Source organism: Ziziphus jujuba, chromosome 3 (genome assembly GCF_031755915.1).
Source record: "Ziziphus jujuba cultivar Dongzao chromosome 3, ASM3175591v1".
Classification (NCBI taxonomy): domain Eukaryota; kingdom Viridiplantae; phylum Streptophyta; class Magnoliopsida; order Rosales; family Rhamnaceae; genus Ziziphus; species Ziziphus jujuba.
Window position 1 is genome coordinate 26,698,017 of NC_083381.1, and position 25,338 is coordinate 26,723,354.

General features: G+C 34.2%; 1 protein-coding gene across 4 annotated transcripts; it reads left to right on the forward strand.

The window, feature by feature from the left end:
• The first annotated feature begins 21,425 nt into the window (after positions 1-21,425).
• LOC107423197 (heat shock 70 kDa protein 8) lies at positions 21,426-24,596 on the forward strand. 4 transcript variants are annotated; one of them, XM_060815915.1, is made up of 2 exons: positions 21,426-21,562; positions 22,687-24,596. In XM_060815915.1, exon 2 carries the CDS (start codon positions 22,689-22,691, stop codon positions 24,405-24,407), a length of 1,719 nt encoding a protein of 572 aa, XP_060671898.1. In that variant the 5' UTR covers positions 21,426-21,562; positions 22,687-22,688; the 3' UTR covers positions 24,408-24,596. The 4 variants fall into 4 exon arrangements, with proteins under 4 accessions (XP_060671898.1, XP_060671899.1, XP_015888210.3 ...); XM_060815916.1 differs by having other exon boundaries at positions 21,437-21,568; XM_016032724.4 differs by having other exon boundaries at positions 21,438-21,638.
• The last annotated feature ends 742 nt before the right edge of the window (positions 24,597-25,338 follow it).

Consider the following 25,338-nt stretch of genomic DNA (forward strand, 5'->3'; position numbering starts at 1 on the left):
TATTTATTTCCTTTTTTCTTTTTGCATTTAATTTTTATTTTGATTTGGACACAAAAGATCATCTCAATGGGAGTTGGAAAAACTTTGTGTTGGTGGGTAATTACCCTCAAGTGCAAGTTGGAAAAAAAAGCTGCGATTGCATTAGGTATAATTGTAAGAGAAAGTACATTTTATTTTTGTAAATCGAAGAAGGAAGCTGCGATGGCATTTGGTATAAGAGAAAGTACATTTTATTTTTGTAAATTGAAGAAGGATTATAATGATGACATATAGCTTTGTAGGCGGTAGGCTTTTGTCATGGCCATAAATGATTTAAATTTTCCAAAATAATAAAAAGTGAAAATTACAAAGATATTGAACCAGACCTCATGAACAGATAGTGAATGTTGCATAGTATTACATATTTAGAATATACTATTACATATTTAGAATAAGAGAGGGTACAATATTTCAAGAAATTTGTCAGCTTTCACTTCAACATTCTGTGCATTTCCCTCCGCCTAAAGGTAATTTGATTAGTCCAAGAAAGTAAATTTTATCTTTCATGAGTTAAAAAGGAAAATAAAAGGAAATCTAATTGTCTAAATTTGAGGCTGTTAAAAATATATATATATATAAATGAAATAAAAATTTATATTTTATTAGTTTAAATTTTTTAGATTAGTAGTAATTTAACATAGTGTCAGAGTCAAAATTTAAAAGATTTTAAAATTTAACAATTCCATTCTAAAAATAAAATATAATGAAATAAAAAAAAAAAAATATATATATATATATATAAAATAGAGAGAAGCAAATCCACTCCAAAAATAAAATGAAATAATATAAAATACATATAAGGATTCAAAAAGAACACACGTGGACCCAGAAAGAACACATGTAAACCCAGAAAGTTGCGGCTCTGCATGTGAGAACCCAAAAAAAAAAAAAATAATAATTCCACTTCAAAAATAAAATAAAAGAAACTTATGTAAAGATCCAGAAAAAACAAATGTAAACAACTCCTCTTCAGAAAAGAAATAAAATAAAATAAAATAAAATAAAACACATGTAAAAATCTAGAAAGAATACATGTAAATTTAGATTGAAGCGACTCTACATGTGAAGGGGTGTTAGAAAAAAATATAAATATAATACCACATACTTTTTGAGATCAATGGTAAGTAAATAGTCCATAGCAAGAAAAATTACCAAAAAAAACTATATCCCCAAAATATAAATGGATTTTTTTTTTTAAGAAGTGTAAAGATATTTCCAAAAAGGCAAAGGCTCCATAAGTTGCTATTTAGCCCTTCTACATCAAACATCTTCTCTAGCAAGAAGAACTTGCGGAAATTACAAATTCATCGCATAAAACAAAAAGGATAAATGAAATGTAAATAAAAATAAAAATGAATGAAATTATCACAAAATCCAAAAAATTAGATAAAAAATTGATAAATCTCCGGTGCGCTAGATTGAAGGAAATATCTTCCATCAATTACTTCATTTGTAGATCAAGAAAGTGAACAAAGGAAAAATCACAAATTCAACGAAAATAGCTACAATTGTAAGAAAACCAGAAAAAAAAAAATTTCCTCATTTTCATAACCAAAATCTGTATGGAAAAAGCGAAAAAAAAAAAACAATTTCAAAAAAAAAGCAAATTGGAACAAAATTAGAAAAAAATTTGAAGAGAATAAAGAAAAGTAGAAACTCGTACTCAAGAAAATTTTGAAGCCTGGAAACCGAAAAGGAAGCCGCAGATGGGAGCAATTGATCTACACCAGTGAAGAAAATATCGATGTCGATGAAAATATCGAAAGTATAAATTTACGGAAATATCGATGGAAATCTCGATATTGATGGAAATATCGATAAGGTTATGGAAAGTGTAAATTTTTAATTTAGAATATAAATTTTAACATATGAGATAATTAGTATAGTAAAATAATATAAAAATACAATAATTATAATACAATAATAATAAAATAGTCTATAAAAATTATAAATTATTATAAGTGAATAAATTATAATGTTACTTAGTACCAAATTATAGAATAATTTAACAGATTATACTAAGATATAAAATACTCAAATTTTTTTTTTCTTTCGATGTACTATGCGATTAACATTTTAAAAATTTATAAACATTAAATTGAAAGAAATCAAAATAATAAACAATTTTTGCACTTTTATCCACTTTCTGCACTTTCATTAACAAGCCTATCTTTAGGATAAAGCCACCAAGGCTATTGCCTTATGTCACGGACTTGTTTGTTTACCCTTCAAGCCGTGCGGCCTTAGTTGCTATTCCGACCCTTTGTTGCAACTAAGTAAGCCTTTTTGCTCACTAAAAAAGAAAGCTAAGCAAAGAAAGCTAGAGCACAGAGAGAGTTTGGGAGAATGAAAGTGTATTGCTTGAAAGAGAGCTTTACAAGTGTAGCTTGGATTCTTGAATCCTAGAATCCTTGGATGTTCTTGGATGGTTTGGCCAAATGAGGCCTCCACCTATTTATAGGCATACAAAGTCTAATCCTACGGCTATAATTGCTTTAATCCTACGGTGGAGAATGGGTGTCTAGATCCTTCCCACCTCCTTTACAAAAATATCTAAAGAAGCATCTAGAAATGGATATGTACATGGCTTGACCTAGAGTTCTCCATAAGATTCTAGAGAATTCTACACTACTCTAGGTGCTTGGCCCATTGTAAGGCCCAAAATAGGCCCAAAATGGAGAGAATGCTCACCAAGTGTTTGATGAAATGCCCCAACCGTGACATTCTCCCCCACCTATGCCGTCGACATCCTCGTTGAGCTTGCTTCACGGAACCTCTTGATGTGATCTTCAAATTGCCAAAGCGCGGTAGCAGGTTCCCAACTTGCTTCGCTATCGGGTAGTCCCTTCCATTTCACCAAGTACTCATGACTCGGATGGTTGTCCCTTCCACGAATTATTCGATCGGCTAATATGCTATCCACATCCTTGTCATAAGTGTTGTAGACACCTATTGGTGCTCGCTTGGACTCCCCTCTTGTATGGTCTTCCTCATCCTTGTAGTATGGCTTTAGACAACTTACATGGAAGACCGGGTGAATTTTGAGTGTAGGGGGTAACTCCACCTTATAAGATACCTTGCCCACCTTCTTGACGATTGGAAAGGGTCCCTCGTATCGGCGAACAAGGCTTTTGTGTAGCCCTCGGGTAGACTTGTGTTGGGATGAAAGGATTTTGATGAACACCAAGTCTCCCACTTGATACTCCACGTGCCTTCTTTTGGCGTCCGCCCACTTCTTCATTTTCTTGGTGGCCTTATGAAGATACGACCTTGCTAAGTCCACTTGTTCATGCCAACTTTTGGCAACCTTGAATGCGGCAGGACTCCTTCCTCCATACTTGGTAACGAGTGTTTGTGGAGTGAGTGGTTGTTGCCCCGTGGCTAACTCGAACGGACTTTGATTGGTGGACTCGCTCCTTTGCAAGTTGTAGGAGAATTGGGCAACATCTAACAGCTTTGCCCAATCATGTTGATTGGCACTCACAAAGTGTCGTAGATATAGCTCCAATAATGCATTAGCTCGCTCGGTTTGCCCATCGGTTTGTGGATGAAAGCTTGTAGAGAAATGCAACTCCGAGCCCATGAGCTTGAATAACTCCTTCCAAAACCTCCCGGTGAATCTTGAATCTCGATCACTTATAATTGATCTTGGAAGTCCCCAATACTTCACCACGTGCTTGAAAAATAGCCGTGCCGTCTCCTCAGCTGGACACTCCTTTGTCGCGGCAATGAATGTAGCATACTTGGAGAATCGATCAACCACTACGATTATAGTGCTACATCCCTCGGACTTGGGTAAGCCAATGATGAAGTCCATGGAGATGCTCTCCCACGGTCTCTCCGGAGTTGGTAGTGGCTCCAATAAACCTGCGGGTTGTCGTTGCTCCACCTTGTCTTGTTGACAAATAAGGCAGGTCTTCACATACATCTCGATGTCGTCCCGCATTTGTGGCCAATAATAGCTTGTCTCCAACAAAGCTCTCGTACGCTTTTGTCCCGGGTGGCCGGCCCATTTGGTGTCATGGCATTCCTTGATCAAATTCTTCCTTATGTTGTCCCACCTTGGTACATAGATGCGATGCCCCTTTGTGTAGAGAAGGCCATCTTCAACCCAAAACCTCTTAGTCTTGCCCTCCATGGCAAGTTGTAGGAGTTGTTTGGCCACAACCTCACGGTCCATGCCCTCCTTTATTAGGTTGAGCAGTTCCCCTTGGAACTTGGTTATCGATGCTAGTTCGGCTTTCCTACTTAATGCATCGGCAACTACATTGGCCGTACCGGGCTTGTATTCGAGCTTGTAGTCGAATTCAGCAAGAAAGTCTTGCCAACGAGCTTGCTTGGGGCTTAACTTCTTTTGAGTTTGGAAATAGCTTGTGGCCACATTGTCAGTCTTTACCACGAATTTAGACCCCGGCAAGTAATGCCTCCAAGTGCGCAAGCAATGGATGATAGCGGTCATTTCCTTCTCTTGGACCGTATACCTCCTCTCCGTGTCATTGAGCTTGCGGCTTTCATATGCGATTGGATGCCTTTCTTGCATCAACACGCCCCCTATGGCAAAGTCAGAAGCGTCGGTGTGCACCTCGTATGGTTTGGAGCAATCGGGCAATGCCAACACGGGTTCCTTCATGATTGCCTCCTTCAAATTCTCAAAGGCTTGTTGGCATTGGGTGGACCAACTCCATGTCTTGTTCTTCTTTAGAAGATCGGTGAGTGGTGCGGCTAGGGCAGAATACCCTTTGATAAACCTCCTATAATAGTTAACAAGACCAAGAAAAGATCGCAGCTCACTCACCTTGGTTGGAGGATCCCACTCTTGAATGGCTTTCACTTTGGCTTCATCCATGTGCAGTTTGCCATCCTTGATCTTATGGCCGAGGAAGTACACCTCATTGGTTGCAAACGAGCACTTCTCTTTCTTCACGTAAAGCTCATTATCCTTTAGAACCTTGAACACAATTCGTAGGTGGTGGATGTGCTCCTCTAGCGTCTTGCTATAGATGACGATGTCATCCAAATAGACCACCACGAATTTGTCCAAGTAAGGATGGAAGATCTTGTTCATGAGAGTGCAGAATGTGGCGGGTGCATTGGTGAGACCAAAGGGCATGACGAGGAATTCGTATGCTCCATATCGAGTAACACACGTAGTCTTTGGTTCATCACCCTCCGCAATTCTAACTTGGTAGTACCCCGACCTCAAGTCAAGTTTAGTAAAGTACCTTGCTCCTCCAAGTTGATCAAACAAATCGGCTATCAACAATATAGGATACTTGTTCTTGATGGTAACCTTGTTAAATGCCCTATAGTCGATGCATAGTCTTAACGAACCATCATGCTTCTTCTGGAACAAGACAGGTGCTCCATATGGTGCTTTTGATGGTTGAATATAACCGGCATCCAAAAGCTCTTTAAGTTGTCTCCTTAGCTCCTCTAGCTCCGGTGGAGACATGCGATATGGTGCTTTTGCGGGTGGTTTTGCACCGGGCTCCAACTCGATGCAATGATCGACCTCCCTCCTTGGTGGAAGTTTCTTAGGTAGTTGTGGTGGCATGACATCTTTGAACTCCTCAAGGACTTGGCTAACCTCCTTCGGTGGCTCCTTGGAAGTAACTTCTTCTTCCTCGCGTAGAGTAGCAAGGAATGTAGGCTCCCCTCTCTTTACTCCTTTCTTAAGTTGCATGGCGGAAAGGCGGTTGGAAGTACTTGGCTTGTGCATTGTTGGAATCATGCAAGGGCCTCCCTCCATTATGCACACCGTGTTGTAGCGAGGGAGTGGGAGCACATTGAATTGCCTAAGGAATTCCATGCCAAGTACAATATCAAAATCATCCATAGGAGCAATGGAGAAGTTTACGTTACCTTGCCAAGTGCCAAGGTGCAACTCCACGTTACGGGCCATGCCATCTAGCAGTTTAGCCTCCGCGTTCACCGTTTTCAACCACCCTTGACCTTTGTCGATTTTGAGGCCAAGCCTCATGGCCTCCTCCTTCCTTATGAAGTTGTGAGATGCACCGGTGTCTACCATGACTTGGGCATCTTTCCCGTTGATACGTGCCGCCACGTACATTAGAGAGTTGTTCTTCATGTTGTTGGTTGGGATTTGACTAGCCTTCAGTGAGTTGAGGAGTTGTAGACAACCCATTTGTGTGTGCTCTTGAGTTTCCCTTTCTTCGAGCATGGCACTTAAGGACTTCCTCTTCGGACAATCTCTAGCCCAATGAGGACCATCACATAAGAAGCAATTTTCCTTCGGCTTGAATTCGGGCTTGCCTCCTTTCTTCCAATCTTTGTTAGGTAGTGGTGGCCTTCTTGGAAACTCCTTACTTTGGGGAGTTTTATGGAACTTGGCTCCCCCACCTTTAATATAATTATTCTTAGGCTTAGGGTTGGAAGACTCACCTCGCCTATAGTCGACAAGCGTTTCGGCCGTAGTGAGGGCAGTGGAAATATCTTGTACTCCCCTTCGTTGAAGCTCTTGGCATGCCCACGGTTGCAACCCATCCATGAAGTTGAAAAGGAGATCCTCCTCACTCATGTTGGGAATTTGGAGCATTAACCCAGAGAATTGCTCCACATATTCACGGATGGATCGTTGGTGCTTCAACTCCTTCATGCGTTTCCTAGCATCATTCGCCACATTCTCGGGATAGAATTGCTTCTTTAGTTCGCTCTTTAAATCTTCCAAAGAATTGATAGCGCATATGCCTTTCTTCATTTCTTCATGCTTTCTACGCCACCATACCGCAGCAAGATTAGTAAGATAGAGGGTAGCGGTGTTTACCTTTTGCTTCTCGTCTTGGAAATCCAAGGCCTCGAAGTACCGTTCCATATGCCACATGTAGTTGTCCAACTCCTTTGCATCCCTTCTCCCACTAAACTCCTTGGGCTTGGGAGCATCTACCCTTGGAGTAGAGACTATTTGTTGGGTAGTGACTGTGCCACTAGTTGCAGCTCTCTTGCATAACGCCCAATCCCCACGTGTCTCCTCTAAACTCTTCTTAAACTCATCTAATTGAGCTTGCATAAGGGACAAGGTTTCCATTACCTTTGCTTGGAAAGCTTGGCTTTCTTGATGCCACGCCTCGGTGTTGGCCTCGTTGGTGTCTTGCATGGTACCTCTAAGCTCCCCCACTTGGTCACCCACACGACCATCGAGCTCCTCCATGCCTTGCTCCACACGATCAAGCCGTTCCAACATATCGGCAACAGCCAACTCCATCTTGACCACCTTGGTCTCCATGGCGGTGAGAACGTCCTTCGACTTTGAGCGCCCACGTCCCTTCCTTGCAGCTTCGGAAATGACCTCCCTTCCCCTTGTTTCTTCAACCACAACCTCTGATGAAGACATTGTGCTCTAAATGCTAGCTCTAACATTGGCTCTGATACCACTTGTCACGAACTTGTTTGTTTACCCTTCAAGCCGTGCGGCCTTAGTTGCTATTCCGACCCTTTGTTGCAACTAAGTAAGCCTTTTTGCTCACTAAAAGAGAAAGCTAAGCAAAGAAAGCTAGAGCACAGAGAGAGTTTGGGAGAATGAAAGTGTATTGCTTGAAAGAGAGCTTTACAAGTGTAGCTTGGATTCTTGAATCCTTGAATCCTTGGATGTTCTTGGATGGTTTGGCCAAATGAGGCCTCCACCTATTTATAGGCATTCAAAGTCTAATCCTACGGCTATAATTGCTTTAATCCTACAGTGGAGAATGGGTGTCTAGATCCTTCCCACCTCCTTTACAAAAATATCTAAAGAAGCATCTAGAAATGGATATGTACATGGCTTGACCTAGAGTTCTCCATAAGATTCTAGAGAATTCTACACTACTCTAGGTGCTTGGCCCATTGTAAGGCCTAAAATAGACCCAAAATGGAGAGAATGCTCACCAAGTGTTTGATGAAATGCCCCAACCGTGACACTTAGTACCCCAAATTATTAGAGTTCCTAATTTTATAATATATATATATATATATATGTAAAAACAAGGCTCCTAATTAAAAGGTTTACAAATGATTATTACAAGTATTTTAAAATAAAAAAATGAAAGTAATAATATTTATGCAAGTTTTTTAATATTAATTTATTTTTTTATTTTTTTAATAAAATCAATATTTATATGAATTGATAAAATAGATTTATACATGATAAATTGGCAGATTAATTTCAACAGGTCTTAAAAAAATAAAATTGCAATAAATACATTAATAGTTTGACCAACCTAATTTGTTGGCAAATAATTGTTAATTACTTTAATGCATTTTTAATTTTTTCTTTAATAATTAATAATATATTTTTTCATTAAAAAAAAAAAATTGGTATCTCTCTCCTTTTATTTTTTTATTTTTTTTATGTAACATGACAAATACTTCTAAAAATAAAAATAAAAGCCTTCATTATATTCAAAGTTTTTTTTTAAAAAAAATATTATATTCAAAATAAATTGAGAATTTAATATATTGCACCATAATTTCTTTTTCTCAATTTCTTCTGAAATGGAATTATAATTTGATTTTATATATTTTATAATATATTTAATGTATAATTATTTTTTTAGTAAATATTTTAGTGTTAAACACTAAACAGCATTGAGTATAAAAATAAATTATATATATATATATATATATATATCTATAATAATTAAAAAAAATATATCAAATTCCTATCGGCGCCTATCTTCCTTTCTTGCCAAGGGCCCATGTAAGCTTGAGCCGCCCTGTTCATTAAACTATTTAATTATTGACCAAAAAAAATTAATATATTTTTTAAACATTAAAAAATCAAAAAAAAAAAAATTCTTCTAGATCCTTCCTCTTCTTCTTTTTCTGCCTACCCCATCTCTTTCAGTCTTTCCCTTCCTACTACCCGACCAACCGATCTCTTTCGGTCTTTCTCTTCTGGCCTGGTCTTCCTCTTCTCTCTTTCCCTTTCCCTTCCCTTCTCTCTTTCTCTTCTCTCTAGGCTCTGGAGATCTTCTTCTTCTTCTTCTTCTTCTTCTTCTTCTTGTTGAGATAAAGGCCAGCCAATATTTCCATCCAAGATCTCCACCAACAACCGGCTTTTCCTCTGTGTTTCCACCGTTGTCCATAAAAAATCCGACACTCCCACCGATTTTCAACGATTCCACTGACATTTGTCGATTCTGGCGATATTTCTCCAGTATCCTTGACAGAAACTTCTTCCACCCCCTATCGATGTCACAGATGTCCGACGCACGACATTGTCGCCGATATTTCCACTGTTTTGTCAATTTTTGCTTTACTTATCTACACATAAGCTCTGTGTGAATATCCTTCTACAAGAGAAAAATAAAAAAAGCCAAACTGGGGCCCACTAGCTAAGTAAGAAAGGCTTTATTTGTTGACCGGTCAACATAAAGCCATATCACACCGATATCCAAGTCACAGCACCGACCTGATTCCTGGGAATTGGTATTTTTTGTTAATTATTTTAATAATATTGCGTTTTACTAACAAAGTTTGATAGTGAGGTCATTGGATTTTAAAACCAGGACTTAAGAAACATCATATGAAGATGTTGATGTACATATATAATAACATATGGAATCATACTATAGCTCTAGATTTTTTTCTTCTCTGTCTTTGCATCTTTCCATCTTCTATATTGATTTAAAGTCATTTATTTATAATTATTCCCTTAAAACTTAACTTGATACCAATATAAACACTAACATGTATATAGTTGTAAATAAAAAAATTGTATTTAATGTTTTTTTAAAAAATGTTTTTTAAAAGAAGCTCAAAACTTCAATTTTTCTAAAAAAAAGTTTAAAAACGTTATTTTTTTTGTTAGCAAATGTCTATTAACTATAGCCAAATCTAATTAAACTTCTAGACATGTAATAAAAGATAGATGATATTTGTTGTTATTGGTAAATGATAAAAAGTTTACTATTATACAGTAATCTTTTTATAATTAAATGAATTTTAAAAGGAATAAATGTTAATAAATATAAACTAATTAAATAATGAGACTAAAGGAAATAGCATATAAAATTTTGAAATACCTTCCATAAAATTGACATGGCATGTGAAAAAGGTAAAGTTGAACTCAACTCTTCTTGTTACAGTACAAAATTTTAAAAACTCAAACATTTGATTTTTTTTTTTTCTTTTAAATTTGTTTTTACACTAATTATTAATAAATAATTGCAAATTTACCATTTTCGCTTTCAAGATGAGCTTGGTTGTCATGCAATTTTTCACCCCGCTCATTGGTTGTGAAGACATGAGCTAATACTCTCACTAGTGATGCAATTCTTCACCCCACTCATCGGTTGTGAAGACATAAATCTAACCTGTGGGTGAGGAAGAGCGGTTTGCAGAGGAGGAGGATGATTGATGATAACTGGTGACTGCCATTATCTTTGTTGCCGACTGGTACTGGAACGTTCTGATTCCTACGGCTGTCGAAGGTGGTGATGGTGATGGTATTGATGGTATCGTCGGTGGAGTCCCATACGACACTCTGTCCCCATGACCGAAACTGAACCCGAACCCAAACCAGTCTTCTTCGTCATCCCGATCATTAGCTTTTTCACATAGCAGTAGCCGATGGAACCTGAACTAGATGAGGTTGAGGTTGATTGAATGCTGTTTTGATACGTTCCTTTTTTCCAAGAAAAGATAGGAAGAGAAGAGAAAGAGATAAGGTGATAGAGATAAAGTTGGGTTAGGAGTTAAACTTCTTTCATTCATAAAAACATCCTAGTTACATAAACTTCTTTCATTCATAAAAACATCCTAGTTACAACTGATTAAATATATAAAAATTACACCCATATTCCTTAATGAGATAGATAACAGTACTATAAACGTGTCAATATTAACCAAGCAATAAATAACTATAACACCCTTGCCATATTGTAAGTGCTCTGTCACCTCACCCACCAAGCATTGGACGTGTATACATGGGTCCATATCATTCCTCCAGCCTTTGAAACATCAAACATCCTTGTCCACAAGGATAAAGTCAAGTTATGACCAAGAACGCTTACATTTGTGCTTCCACGAATTGTTCTGTGTTTTTTCACTTCACTGAAGGAGCTGATTCTTCAATCATATAGACTGTGGCTGTAGGCATCGATGATCGGAAGTAGACTTTTTGTCACAATAGAAACACAATTCTTTATCCTATCGCTCCTCCACTTCTTTGTTAGTAAGTTGCTTGAAGGTCGTATGGGGTCGGGTCATAGACCTTGTCGATATGGAAGTCTTAGAATGCCCACGTTGGAGGTTGCCCCCCTCCATTTTATTGAGAAGAGTCAGAGCTTTTCCATTTCAGTCCTAGATAAGTCTAGCCATATCAATTGCCTCGGCTAAAGATTTTGGTAGTTTAACTTTCACATCCAAGCGGATGTCGTCCTAGAGGCACGCAATGAAACAACTAATTATGTATGTCTTTGGTAAATAGTTTTCAAACTCCGTTTGATAGCTAGGAGTGAGCGCTTCCGTTGACTTAAACCGATGAAAAATTGCCCATGTGAATTCTGTCTAAGGTAGTGGTTTTATAAACTCACTGAGCCACCTGTGCCATTGAAAAGTAACCCTTTCCAAATGAAAAGAAGCCAATTGAACTTGTTGAGAAGGTTCAATTCCCTTGAATTCAAAGTATTGCTCACATTTATAAATCCAATCATGGGGATCCTCGCCATTGAAATTCAGGAAGGTTAAGTTTGAGTTTGGTTGGATTACTTTCCAGCAAGAAAGGGCCAGTGGATCTTCAAGGGTTGGGTCGACTGTGTGACGATTCACCATGAGAGAAAGGATTAATCTCTCTCTGTAGGGTTCTATTCAATTTGTACACATAGAGCCTGCAATTCAGCAAGGACTATTTGCAATGTTGCATTCAGTTGTTGAAAATTGGTTTTATGCCTAATCAGGAGCTCCAAAACTTCATTATGAAATTCAGCGTTTGTTTTCTTACGAGTATATATGACTCATTGGCCCTGATACAGAATGATACGTGCATTGCATTTCTACCAAAAAGAAATAGAAAGAGAAGAAAAAGAGATAAGATGATAGATAGAGTTGGATTAGGGCTAAAACTTTTTTTATTCACAAAAAATATCTAGTTACAACTTATTAAATATATAAAGATTTCACTGGGAATATAAAAAATGCACAATATAATGAAAACGGTCAATGTTAACCAAGTAATAACTATAACAACACCTATCATGTTGTAACTGTAACACCCCCTGTCATGTTGTAATTGCTCTGTTACCTCACCCATAAAGTATTGGACGTGATACATGGGTCCATATCATGTTTCTGGGTCTGCATTTCCTGGTCATTATTGGTTATGATGTTGGATGGCATGGATGTGACAACAAAGTCACTGTCTACTTATAAGAAGAGAAAAGCTTATGTGGCTTTTCTTGGGAAGCAAGGTTTATGTTGCTGCTGACTTTGAGCGGTTGATCTGGCCATTCCAAAATTTCTTTGGCTGATTCAGTAATTTGGCAATCCACATCATCAATAATAGTAAAAATAAATAATATAAGCGTGAGGAGTTTGTATACTTTGCTCCACATTAGCAGTAACTTTTCGGTGTCTCGTGACCTGGATTTTAGCTAGTTGTTCACACACATACAATTTTCCTCATTGATTGATTATTTGTTAGTTGGTTAGAATATTCTACGTAAAAACAAAATTAACCGTGCAGGTATTTTTTCTATCCAAGAAACTGCTTTTCACTTTTTTTATTTAATTTTTATTTTAATGGGGTAAAATCGTGCATTTATTACTTTTTTTTTTTTTTTTTTTTTTTGCTTTTTCTAATAAACAGTGCATTTGTTACTTGGTTGGAATATTCTAGATAAAAACAAAATCAACCATGCTTTCTCCTCTTATCATATTTTCGGGTATAAATATATATATATATATATATAGATATGATGAATTTAATTAAACTTATTAGATTGTTAATAAGTCTAAAGGTCTTTTGCTCCATTTATTTGAAATGTAACATGGAATTTTATTATTTTTTTTTTCATTCTCCACATTTTAAAGAGAAGGCTAGACTTAGGAAACAAGACTGGGTTTGTGAAACTAAACAATCAAGTCTCTTATCATTTGCCTTATGTCCCAACTCATAAATTCAGGCGTGGGTTGGCATCAAATAGGCATTGCCAAGTGTAGGACTTTCACATTCCCTTATGACTGTGTGTGAATGGTGCCAGCTCACTCGTAAATTTTGAGTAGTTGAGATCTATGGGTTGATGCACTATATTTATTACAAGTGGGGTAAAAAGTGAAGAAGTAAAGGATTGTATAGAAGAGTTATTTGATTTGTGAAATTAATGACTATGATTTGTTGTTTTCGGGATTGGATACTTTTTATACAAAGTGCTGTATGAAAAGAATTTATCTGGTCAACTCAATTTTACTAGCTAGCTAGTAAGCCATTCAATGGATAAACTTTTCGATATATGGATAATGCAATGCTATAAGCCATTCATAATCAAATATATATATGTATAACGTATATATCTTATAACTTGAGACGGGAAGGGGAACCATCAAATGGTTATATTTTTAATAAAGTAGTTTTATCTCCTGGACCTTCTAGAGTAGTTAAACTTAGAAGGACCCAAAAAAGTTGATTTTTTATTTATTTATTTTTAATTTTTTTTTTTTTTTAACACAAAAGAAAGTGGATATTTATGAAGCAGGCACCACAGACAAAGAGCAACCAAACGTCCTTTCCTCTATCTCGAAAAAGCTTTGGTGGGTACCAAATATAAGTCCTTCTTCCATGTTTCAATGCCAGGTTGTTTTCATTGCAATAGTTTCCATGGGATGGTCCAACCACAATATATTTAACTGTTGTATTTTAAATTTTTTGTAATGTCGTGTAATGGCAAGGGCTCCATCATTTTCTAGTTGTGTTTTTGACTGGAAATTGGGGTTGTATAAACCAAAAAGTGGAATACAATATTAATAATGACAATCACTTATAAAGAATGGAATACAATATTATACATAATTACATATGATCTTGCCGCCCATCTACTTTCTAAATGATGTGATTGTATGTAAAATGAAGTTAATAGGTTTCATATAGATTTGAATAATCTAATTAATCAGTCTTTTTCTTCATAGGCGTTCAGATGAGTGGGTCTCTATCGCCCTCGTGATACTGATTTTACTAATTTATTTCTAGGATATTGATTGTTGTTATCTATTGACTTGTTATTATATTTTCATTTTTCAATGATTTTATACAAATAGAATTTCTCTCGATAGATTTTTTTTTTTATATTTATTTAAATAATCCTCATTCTTTTTGTAACTACTAACCTTAATGAACTGCATAATTGAATTCAAACATTTCTATGAACAGTACTAATTAAACATGCTCTTATCCATAAGTGAACAAAAATAGATAGAGAGAGTTCCGCGTACCAATATTTTTTAACATATATATTTACACGGGGGAGAATTCCGTGTACTAGTTATCGTTGGCATTGAAATGGTCTAATAAAAAATATGTAGAAAGTTAAAAATGTCATGTTCATATAATTGATTTTAACTAATTTCTTTTTCTTTTATTCTTTCTACACATTTTATCATCGGGAATAAATCATTACAATGCTCCGAAAAAATTTGTTAAATGCATTAGAAAAAAAATATACTATGATGCATACTAAGCTTGCACCATAAAAGAATTAAATAAATAAATATATATATATATATTATATCATGACAATCATTAAGAAATAATAAAAGTATACGTGTAAAAATATATAGATATATAGCAGACAGCAACTGCATATTAAGATTGAAACCGAACTCACTCTTATCTGTTTTTTTATTTTTTTATTTTTAGGTGAATTCTTATCGGCAGTTTGCAAATTAAGAAAGAAAAAGACATGGATTCCGACCTTTTCTTAAAAAAATTAATCATAATTAATTGATAACCATTGTACGGAAGTGAACAGTCTGACCAGGAGAAGCCGAAAGTTGTTGTATGTGCACAAATTAATATTATCATCGTAAAGATACTTCATTTTTAAACTTTTTTTTTTTCAAATTCCCAAAAATTAAAATAAATATAAGTTAATGGCTCCATTCCTTCTTGAACTATGCCTTTGCATTTTGGTTTATCATTTTTTTAAGCGTTATGGCTCCCAAATTTCATTTTTTAATATATTTTGATCCTTAAACTAATTTTTAACCCTTTAAAACATATAATACATTAAAAATTATAAAATCAGAAAACCCTATAAGATTTTTGTATTCTGTGTCAAATATATTGTACATTTCAAAATTGCTAAAAAATAGATGAGAAAAATTTGAAGACCATAATGCATCAAAAACTAAGAATTTTAAAACCAAAGTATCAAAAAAAAAAAAAATCTCAATAATCAAAATGAAACTATAGGAATAGTTTACATGTAGACTAACAAAGCAAATAACCCCCCCAAAAAAAAAAAAGGAAAAAAAAAAGAAAAAGAAAAAAATCATTCTTAAAAGCTTCAGGTAAAGAATAAATTTCAAGTAAATTTCACTTTTTTTTTTCTGTTTTTCTTTTTTTTTCTTTTTTTTCGTTCTGTCTTTATTGCTTTCATGATATGAATTAAATAGAAAGAAGGATCGAGGAATATGTGGTGTGATTTATATCTTTCGGTGTATAAGGGTTAAAAGCTTACCATTATGTTTATTCGTTAATAGATGTTAATTACTTTCTACTCTCTCTGCTTCGCATTTATTCCTAATTACATTATAAACAAGAAAAGGATGGTATATATCAACCCCCAAGAAAAAGCCAACGTTTAAGATATTCATCACATCAGACCACCAAAATTAATGGATTTTTTTGGAATGGTTTTGAAGATAAAAAATTGTTAAGAAATTTTGTTTTCGAAAACAAAAATATAGCTTTGATTTAAATAATTTTTAAAAATTTTTAATGCCATTTTTTAAAAAAATATTTTGAAAAAGATATATATGGTAAAAGAAAACTATTAGAAAGCTTGTTGATTTAATCACATCAGAGGCGTTAATGTGAAAGGGACAATTTCAGCATGATCATTGATTAAAGATTACAGTCAACCAATCAATTTCATTCGGACATAATTGATAAAATGTTATAAAATGTACATGATCTTAAACTGAAAAACTTAATAATATTTAGTAAAGACTAAGGCTATTTAGATATGGTGTACCTCTCTCCATGTAGCTAATTCAATGTGTCATCCCCATGACTTTGATCAAAATAAAGTCCACCTGCCTGTTTCTCATTATATGGTATAACCCACGCATTGTACTAAGTACTAACTAAGCGAAAGCATCCCGGGTTGGTGTGCAATCATCGTCGGATAGCTCTTCAAGGAAGATCATGAAGTTTATTTTTTTAGTACATTTTTTTATTAATCTTTATATTCAATTATGATTAAGCATGAATAATTAATTTATAACTCTAAATTTTCTTTTAATATCATTTCAAACTTCATAATTAAGGATAAGCAGGTTCTGGATTAATTAAAAAAAATTAAAAAAGAAAATTAGTACTAAAGGCTTATTCTTTCTTCTTCTTCTTATTATTTTTTCTCTCGTTAATGGGTCATATATAGCATAGTACATCTTTGGAGGCTACAATGATGATACAAATTGTTAGGTAAGGTTCAAAAAATCAATATCGATAGAAATTTTGAAAGTTTAAAATACGAAAATTTCCATAAAAATATCGAAAAATATTAAATATAGATAAAAAGTTATAAAAAATAATGAAAATTTATTTTAAAAAGTGAAAATTTTTAGTAAAACTTTAGAATTAGGTTATTTAATCCATTGATTATCAAATTGATTATAAAACTTGTCAAAATATTGAATGGATGTTATATTCTTCTTAATGAATTGACTTATAATAAGCATTAATGACCATAGATGAATTTGTTATTAATAAAAATATATCAAAAATACATATATGATAAAATTATTTATTAACTAAAATATATAAAACGATTATTACAATTACATTATAATTCATAAATGTCATCTTAATATCACATAGAACTTTTTTGGTGGTTGAAAATCATCGGTTTCTTCCACATTTTGATTTTGAGATGTGAAATGTGAGAAGTAGTTATGAAAAAATGTATCTCCTTGATAATTTTGCATATAATTATTAATATACCAACCATATGACTTTTGCATTATTGGTTGACTATGTGCATAACTATTACTCTCTGATGGTTGAGTTTAAGATGATACCCATGAGTTACTACTTGATGACATTCCATATATATTGAATAAGGATTATGAAAATGACTTCCAATCCTTATAGATCCAAAATTCATAGAAATTAAATTTTCTTCTTGTTCTGACATCTCCATTATAGATTTTTCTTTACGTATATTGTCTTTTCCAATAATACCAAATCATTGACTTGCATCTCTACTCCCATGATCTTCATCCTGTGTTGCATGTGTGTAATATTGTTCACCAGTAAATAGGTTTAATCCAACTTCTTGACTTGGTGATTCCCTTTGGTCATTATTTTCATCACCACTAGAGCTAGAGTGACTTTTAAGAGTCTCAAATTGCGAATGTATACCACTTGATGGAGTTGAAGCACTAGTAGTTTTAGTTGGTTCTCTCATAAGCCTTTGAAATGAATTACCACAACTAAAATTTATTTCTTTAGCAATTATTTTTTGAACATTTATTCCCTCTTTTTCAGCTTGTTGAGCAATTTTTGAATCAGGATTCCCTTCATAATCATATATATAAACATCTCTAATCCATTGGTACATTTGATTGTCCTCTTCATCATCATCTTCCATTATAGTTTCAAATATTAAGATTTCCAAGGTTAAAAAATATAATGCACAATCTTTATATTTTTGTTTTATCGATATTCAATAAATAAGTAAAACTTATTAATGTTATTCAATTCAATTCATTCTATTTTGCTTATATCACTAAATATCTAAAAGGTAATTAAAGAGTAAAAATATTATCAATGAAGTTAATTTGATAAAATTTTTTACTAAATATCAATAATATTTATGAATTTTTAAGAAAAAATTAAAAAATATCGAATATTTTTGAAATTTCAGTGGAAATTTCATGGAAATTTTGGAATTTTTCATGGAAATTATAGATTTTTTAACCAAATCATTAAGGATTTGATGTAGATATTTTATGAAAATTTCCATAGAAATTTTATCAAAATTTCAAAAATTTTAATGGATATTATGGAAATTCTATCGATTTCCATATCGAACTTAAATTTTATTTTAACCTCTTCAAAAAATAAAAATATCAAAAAAATATCGAATATTTTAAATCTTGTTGTTAGGGTCTGTTATTTCATCCGTCGTTGCAATTGTTTTTTTCTCTTTTTCATTCCTTCACAAATATAATTAAGGCTCGGTTTGTCTTTATATGTATCGTTGTATTGTCAATTTTACCCTTGAATACTAGTAAGGGTGGGGCTTATTTATTGGATGTAATTTTGGGTATTAAAACATATAAAAAGAATAAATTTTAATAAAATGGGATCAAAATGTTACGTATAGCTAGCAAATACAAAGCAATCCACATTTGAAGCTTTAGAAATTCTAGAGGGACATGCATATTCAAAACTAGATGTTCAACACAAGGCACGAAAACTAAATAACACAGTGAATTGGAAGCAGGGCGCACGAGCTGCTTACTAGAACAACAATTGGGCCACATTTGCATGAATTCCCAGTCTAGAATGTAGTTATAGTTGGCCACTGTTGACATCATTCTTACAGCCAAACTCACCTCAGCTCTAGCTCTTAGTTGCCACATCCAATAAAAGAAAAATTGAAAATTTTTGTATCTCTTTAATTACTTTGTTTTACACTAAATATTTTCTCTAAAATTTTTTTTTAGTAAATTAAGCTGGAATTATCATTCTAAGATCAAATTATGAGCTCAATCCTTTAATGTTAATTGAAATTAATTTGTTTGAAATTAATTAATTTAATCAGCGTTTATCTTTTTCCAAAACAAAAAAAAAAAATGAGAAAAATGAAAATCTTCACGGGGCTTAGGCTAGCTTTGTTGTTTAGTTGTTAACTATTTTTTATTAAAAACAAAATCACGGAAAAGCACTTTAAAAAGTATTTTTTTTATCCGTTCATAAGTAATTTTAAGCATTTCAAAATCACTTTCACACGAACATTTAAATAAGATTTCAAAAAGCACTTTTATGTTTTTGGTATTTGGTGGGTATGAGTATTGCATCTCCAACAATTCTCTCAAAGAAGCAGAATCCATTTGATAACTTGATGGATTTGCCATCATGAGCAGCAATAACACTGCATTGTCTTGATGGTCTCTGAGTGGCTCAAGTTCCACGGCTCTTAAACCAAACCCATGCTCTCCTGCATCGAACAATTGTTCTATAGTACCATTCTTCCTTAAAACCAGAACCACATGCATCTTGTAAGAAAAGAAAAAAATCCAAATTTAAAGCATAAATCATATATTGATAAAAAGTGTGAAGATCAAGTTGTTCTGATTTTTTTTTTTTTTTTTGGGGTTACAAAAGGATTTTGTTTTATTATAGTCATGCATGAATTCTCAATCATTTGGGTTGAATAAGCAAACCATAGCATAAAAGACGTTATCTATTTATTTATTTATTTAAGGGTGGATATAGATTGTATTGGTTCAGTTTTGGATCAAAATATAACTCACTCCATATTTTTCGGTTTATCTAATATACAATCCAATTCAATCCAAACAATTAAAGCGTTAAACTCAAACCAAACCAAATCATATAATCAATTTAGTTTGGATTGATTAATCAATTTGAAACTTACTAGTCTATAAATATATAATATAACTTGAAAATTTTCCAAACATAAAATATAAATAATAAATTATAGTTATAAATTATAGTTATCCAAACATAAAATACAATTAAAGTAATCCGACATGGAATAAAATATAAGATTGCAATATATAAGTATGCAATCTATAATATCCAGCAATATTCATCAATGTTAAAATAAAATCAAAAAGAAAAAAAAAAACACTCTTCAATGGAAAGTAAAGGAGAAAAGGTAGCAATTGATGCACATCATGCACTTCATCAACTAGCAATCATTAATAGTTATCATCTCACTCATATAAAATTAAATTAAAATTGTTAGGACAATAATATAAAATAATACATACATTCATCAAAATTCAAAAACTCAAAAGTCAATGCACAATTTTTTTTTTTTTACCTTAAAACTTTGGTAAATTATAAATCAATCAACTTTGATAGATTTACTAAGTTTAGTTGATTTTGTAAATTCTACAAATATCAAAATAATAAATTATATGTAAGCATTTATATATATATATATATATATATATATATAAGCAATAATTGGATACAATATATATACATGACCTGCATCCAATTTGCCATAACATTCCACATCTTCCATATAGTATTAATCAATAATCAAAGAAGCTTTAAACCAATTGAGTTGGATTGGGAAAAAAAAAATAAAATATATAAAATGTAAAAAAGGAAAATATATAATTTTTTTATTATATAATATATGATTTAAATTGGATTGAGTTGGATTGGATTTATGTTTCCAATTGAATAACCAATTAAATCCAAACAATTTATGATATTTTAAATCCAATTCAATTTAATAAATATAAAAATTCAATCCAAACGGTTAAACATGGATTGAATTCATTTAAATGAATTGAATGGTATTTGGTCCCCTCCCCACATATTTATTTTTTAAAGAAGTCAATTTCTTTCTTCGTGTTTTTTTTTATTTTTTTTATTTTTTGTTTTGGTAATAGAAGTCGATTTCTTTTACATACGCTGAAGCAACACCATATGAACTGCGCACTGGTGACCAGGCAAGCCCAACTTTACTTGGGCCTAATGAAGTCCATATTTATTTTTTAAAGAAGTCAATTTCTTTCTTCGTGTTTTTTATTTATTTATTTATTTATTTATTTATTTTTGGGTAATAGAAGTCGATTTCTTTTGCATACGCTGAAGCAACATCATATGAACTGGGAACTGGTGACCAGGCAAGCCCAACTTTACTTGGGCCTCATGAAGTCCATCTTCCAAGAAACTTCTTAGTTTCTCTGGACCCTTCTTCAGGAGCACCGAATTCCTACTCTCCGCTACCCCTTGGCAGGGCAACAATTAGATGTGCTCAAGTAGTGCCCATATGTATAGTCACAATCGCACGTGGCAAAATCAAGGTGGATTCAATCTGTAAAAAGCGAAGATCTTTGAAATGATACATCATTCATCATCAAACCGGTTTCCAAGTAACAAAGGAAGAAAATCTCAGGTGAGATTGACAACATTGTAAACTTGGCGGAGTGAATTCTATATATAGCCGACCAACACGTACCCAATATCAGTCTCTCTCTCTCTCTCTCTCTCTCTACAGGCGTCTAGGAAGCTCTAGAAGTTGATGGGCCATTTGTATTAGTTCTCCCTCTGCTCTTATTCTTCTCGCGTTATTGTTCTCGTGGCTTCTACATTCTGGTTATAGTCTGTGCTCTGCTCTATTCTAACTTCGTTTGGTGCTTCTTTGCTGCTCATTCTCTCTGTTTACCGAATAGTATGCCTTTCCTTTTTTCCTTTATTACTTTCTAATTTTCTTACTATGCTTCGACTCTGCTTCAAATTATAGCATGAATGAACCAGGAAAAACATTTATCTTTTCTACTTTTTTGGGGTTTTATTCTTTTTCTGATTGCTCGCTTGTAGTGTAAAATCATGATTTTGTTGTTTATGCGGCAAGAATTTGCTTGTTGTTTATGGAAATGGGTTGGTCCGGTTTGATGCGAATTGTTTGCCGAACATTGTTAATTGGAAGTAATTTATCGGATTAATAAACTTTTCAGCTCTTCATATTTTTTAACCGCAAAGAAGTGACATTTTGTTTTAAGAATTATGAGATTTGCCGGCAAATGAAAGGGTAAGTGGGCTGTTGTGTAAATCTTAGTTGGTGTTTTACAAAAGACATGCAATAGTGCTAGAGACACCTTCAAGGTGTTTGCGGAATGACCCAGATGAAGTATAAGTTTGATATGACTATATTATGAATGTTCAAAATTAGACTGGAGTCCGGTTGGTGGCATCTGGAGAGATGAGACATTAAAGATAAATTACTGTGAGATTCAAATATCTTTTTATACTCATCTTGTTTATCGTTTGTTATAAGATGTATACAATATGTATTCGAACTTCTAATTTCTATGAATAATTCGATTGATTAATCTTGGCGTGTAGCATATCCAATTAGTAGTATCAAAAGATGAAATAAGCTGAATGGGCTGCTTTACATTAGTAGTCCAGTGAATATAGTTGGTGCATATTCATGTTTTTTTTTTTTTTTTTTTTTTTTTTTTTTTATCTTTTTTTCATTTTCTTCATTAATTTTTATGCATTCCTGAGATGTTCTAAGATGATTTTCCTATGAAACAGAGATTATAAGTAACTGTTTGAAAGAGGAAAAAGGACAGTCATCATCTATGTTCGCAGGATCATATTTTGCCAAATAAAATGCCAATTTTGCCTCTGCTCAATCTTTTACATGTGTTTCTGCATTATTTGATAAGATGTCAAGTATATTTTTCATCTTTGTCACATTGGTCGATATGCAGGGATGGCTGAACCAGCATACACTGTGGCATCTGATAGTGAAACCACTGGGGAGGAAAAGTCTTCATCCACTTTTGCTGAAATTGCAATAGGAATCGATATTGGCACTTCGCAGTGCAGCATTGCCGTCTGGAATGGCTCCCAGGTAGAACTCCTCAAAAACACTAGAAACCAGAAATTGATGCGGTCATATGTGACATTCAAAGATGGCGTCCCTTCAGGGGGAGTTAGCAGTCAACTCTTGCACGAGCACGAAATGTTATCTGGAGCTGCAATCTTCAACATGAAACGCTTAATTGGCAGAGTTGACACTGATCCTGTTGTTCATGCAAGCAAAAGCCTTCCATTTTTGGTACAAACGTTGGACATTGGTGTCCGTCCATTTATTGCAGCCCTGGTGAACAATGTGTGGAGATCGACCTCTCCTGAAGAAGTTCTTGCAATATTTTTGGTGGAACTGAAAGCTATGGCGGAAGTCCAGTTAAAGCGACCCATTAGAAACGTTGTTCTTACAATTCCAGTTTCATTCAGCAGATTCCAGCTGACTCGGATTGAAAGAGCTTGTGCCATGGCTGGTCTTCATGTCCTGAGGCTGATGCCTGAACCTACTGCTGTGGCATTGTTATATGCACAGCAACAGCAGCAGACTGCACATGACAACATGGGCAGTGGAAGTGAGAAGATTGCCCTCATTTTCAACATGGGTGCTGGATATTGTGATGTGGCTGTAACTGCTACAGCTGGAGGAGTTTCCCAGATAAAGGCCTTGGCAGGAAGTGCTGTTGGAGGAGAAGATCTACTTCAAAATATGATGCATCATCTGTTGCCGGATGCAGAGAGTCTTTTCTTAGACCGTGGTATTAATGAAATCAAATCAATGGGACTGCTTCGAGTTGCAACCCAGGATGCAATCCACAAGCTCTCCTTCCAGCATAGTGTTCAAATTGATGTTGACTTGGGAACTGGGTCAAAGATAAGCAAGGTTGTGGATAGGGGGGAATTTGAGGATGTGAACCGGAAGGTGTTTGAGAAGTGTGAGAGCCTCATAACCCAGTGTCTGCACGATGCTAAGGTACAAATTGAGGATGTGGGTGATGTAATACTTGTAGGTGGATGTTCAAATATACCGAAGATAAAGAACCTTGTCTTAAATGTATGCAAGAGAGATGAGCTTTACAAAGGGATGAACCCATTGGAAGCTGCTGTCTGTGGGGCAGCACTTGAAGGAGCAGTGGCATCAGGTCTCAGTGATCCCTTTGGAAATTTGGACTTGCTGACAATTCAAGCCACACCTCTTGCCATTGGAATTCGAGCTGATGGAAACAACTTCGTGCCCATCATTCCCAGAAACACTACAATGCCTGCAAGAAGAGAGCTGTTATTCACAACTGTTCATGATAATCAAACCCAAGCACTGATATTTGTCTATGAAGGCGAGGGGAAAACGGTGGAAGAAAATCACTTGCTGGGATATTTCAAAATAACTGGGATAACTCCAGCTCCTAAAGGAGTTCCAGAAATAAATGTGTGCATGGACATCGATGCCTCAAATGCGCTAAGAGTTTTTGCTGGGGTTCTTCAGCCAGGGTCTCATCTTCCAGCAATCCCTTTCATGGAAGTCAGGATGCCTACAGTTGATGATGGTCATGGTTGGTGTGCTGAAGCCTTACACAGAGCTCATGGTTCTTCTTTGGACTTGGTTACTGTACAGAAGAAAATATAGTTGTGAAGTCGATGGAGTGGAAAGAGCCCCTTTAAGATTGCTACTTTCTTTGCACGTTGAATGAATGGTGGTTCTTGGGTAATGAAACAGTATGTGAAAAGCTGACTTGTTTGGAATAATTCAGATGTTATCTTAAGTCTTTGTCTGAATAAAAGAAGCATTCAGCGTGATGCCACCAGATTAAGGCTCTCTTTTTTTTTTTTTTTTTTTTTGGCCCTTTATTTTAAATCTGTCTTTCGACTTTAGAACCAAACCGTATTGTATGCAAGAGGAAGGGAAAATATAATAGAAAAAAAAACGGAAAATAAGGATAAGCACAAGTAGATAAATAAATAAATAGAAACAGGAAGAGCAAGGACCAAACGAAAATTTTATGTGGCTATATAATTATTAGCTCAATCTATTGATTATTATTATTATTTTTTTTTTTTCCTTGCATGCTCGGTAGTTTTGCTTCTTAAGTTTATGGGAGTCAACTTGTAGCTGGTTTTTCTCCATTTCAATAGGGGAGCTCAAATTGCTTAATCAACTTTTTACCCTTTTCGGTACCATTATTGAGGGTTTTTTGCATTAAAATTTCAAAGTTAAAAAAATGGAGTACCTTGCCAACCATGGTTTCATCGTCTTCTGTCTATATGCGTTTAATGTGTCAAACAAATTTATACCCCTATCATAAGCTTCCTTTATAACTGAACATCCAGTTTTATGAGACAAAGAAGCATCCATTAATCCAGAATACTGTAATCGGCAATGCAAAGTATGTAATTAAATTATTGGCGCTGAAGGCATAGCAAATAGTTTTCAATTTAATATGAATATATTTATATATAAATGTCTACAACTGCCTTCACGCCTAAGAAGATGTGAGCAAACAATTCTCAAGTGAAGCCCTTTGTTAGTTGAGGTAGAAAGAGCCAAAGATTGGTCAGCT

Bases quoted from the DNA above. Each gene is read 5' to 3' on its own strand.
- LOC107423197 (XM_060815915.1), top strand. From the start codon at position 22,689: ATGGCTGAACCAGCATACACTGTGGCATCTGATAGTGAAACCACTGGG.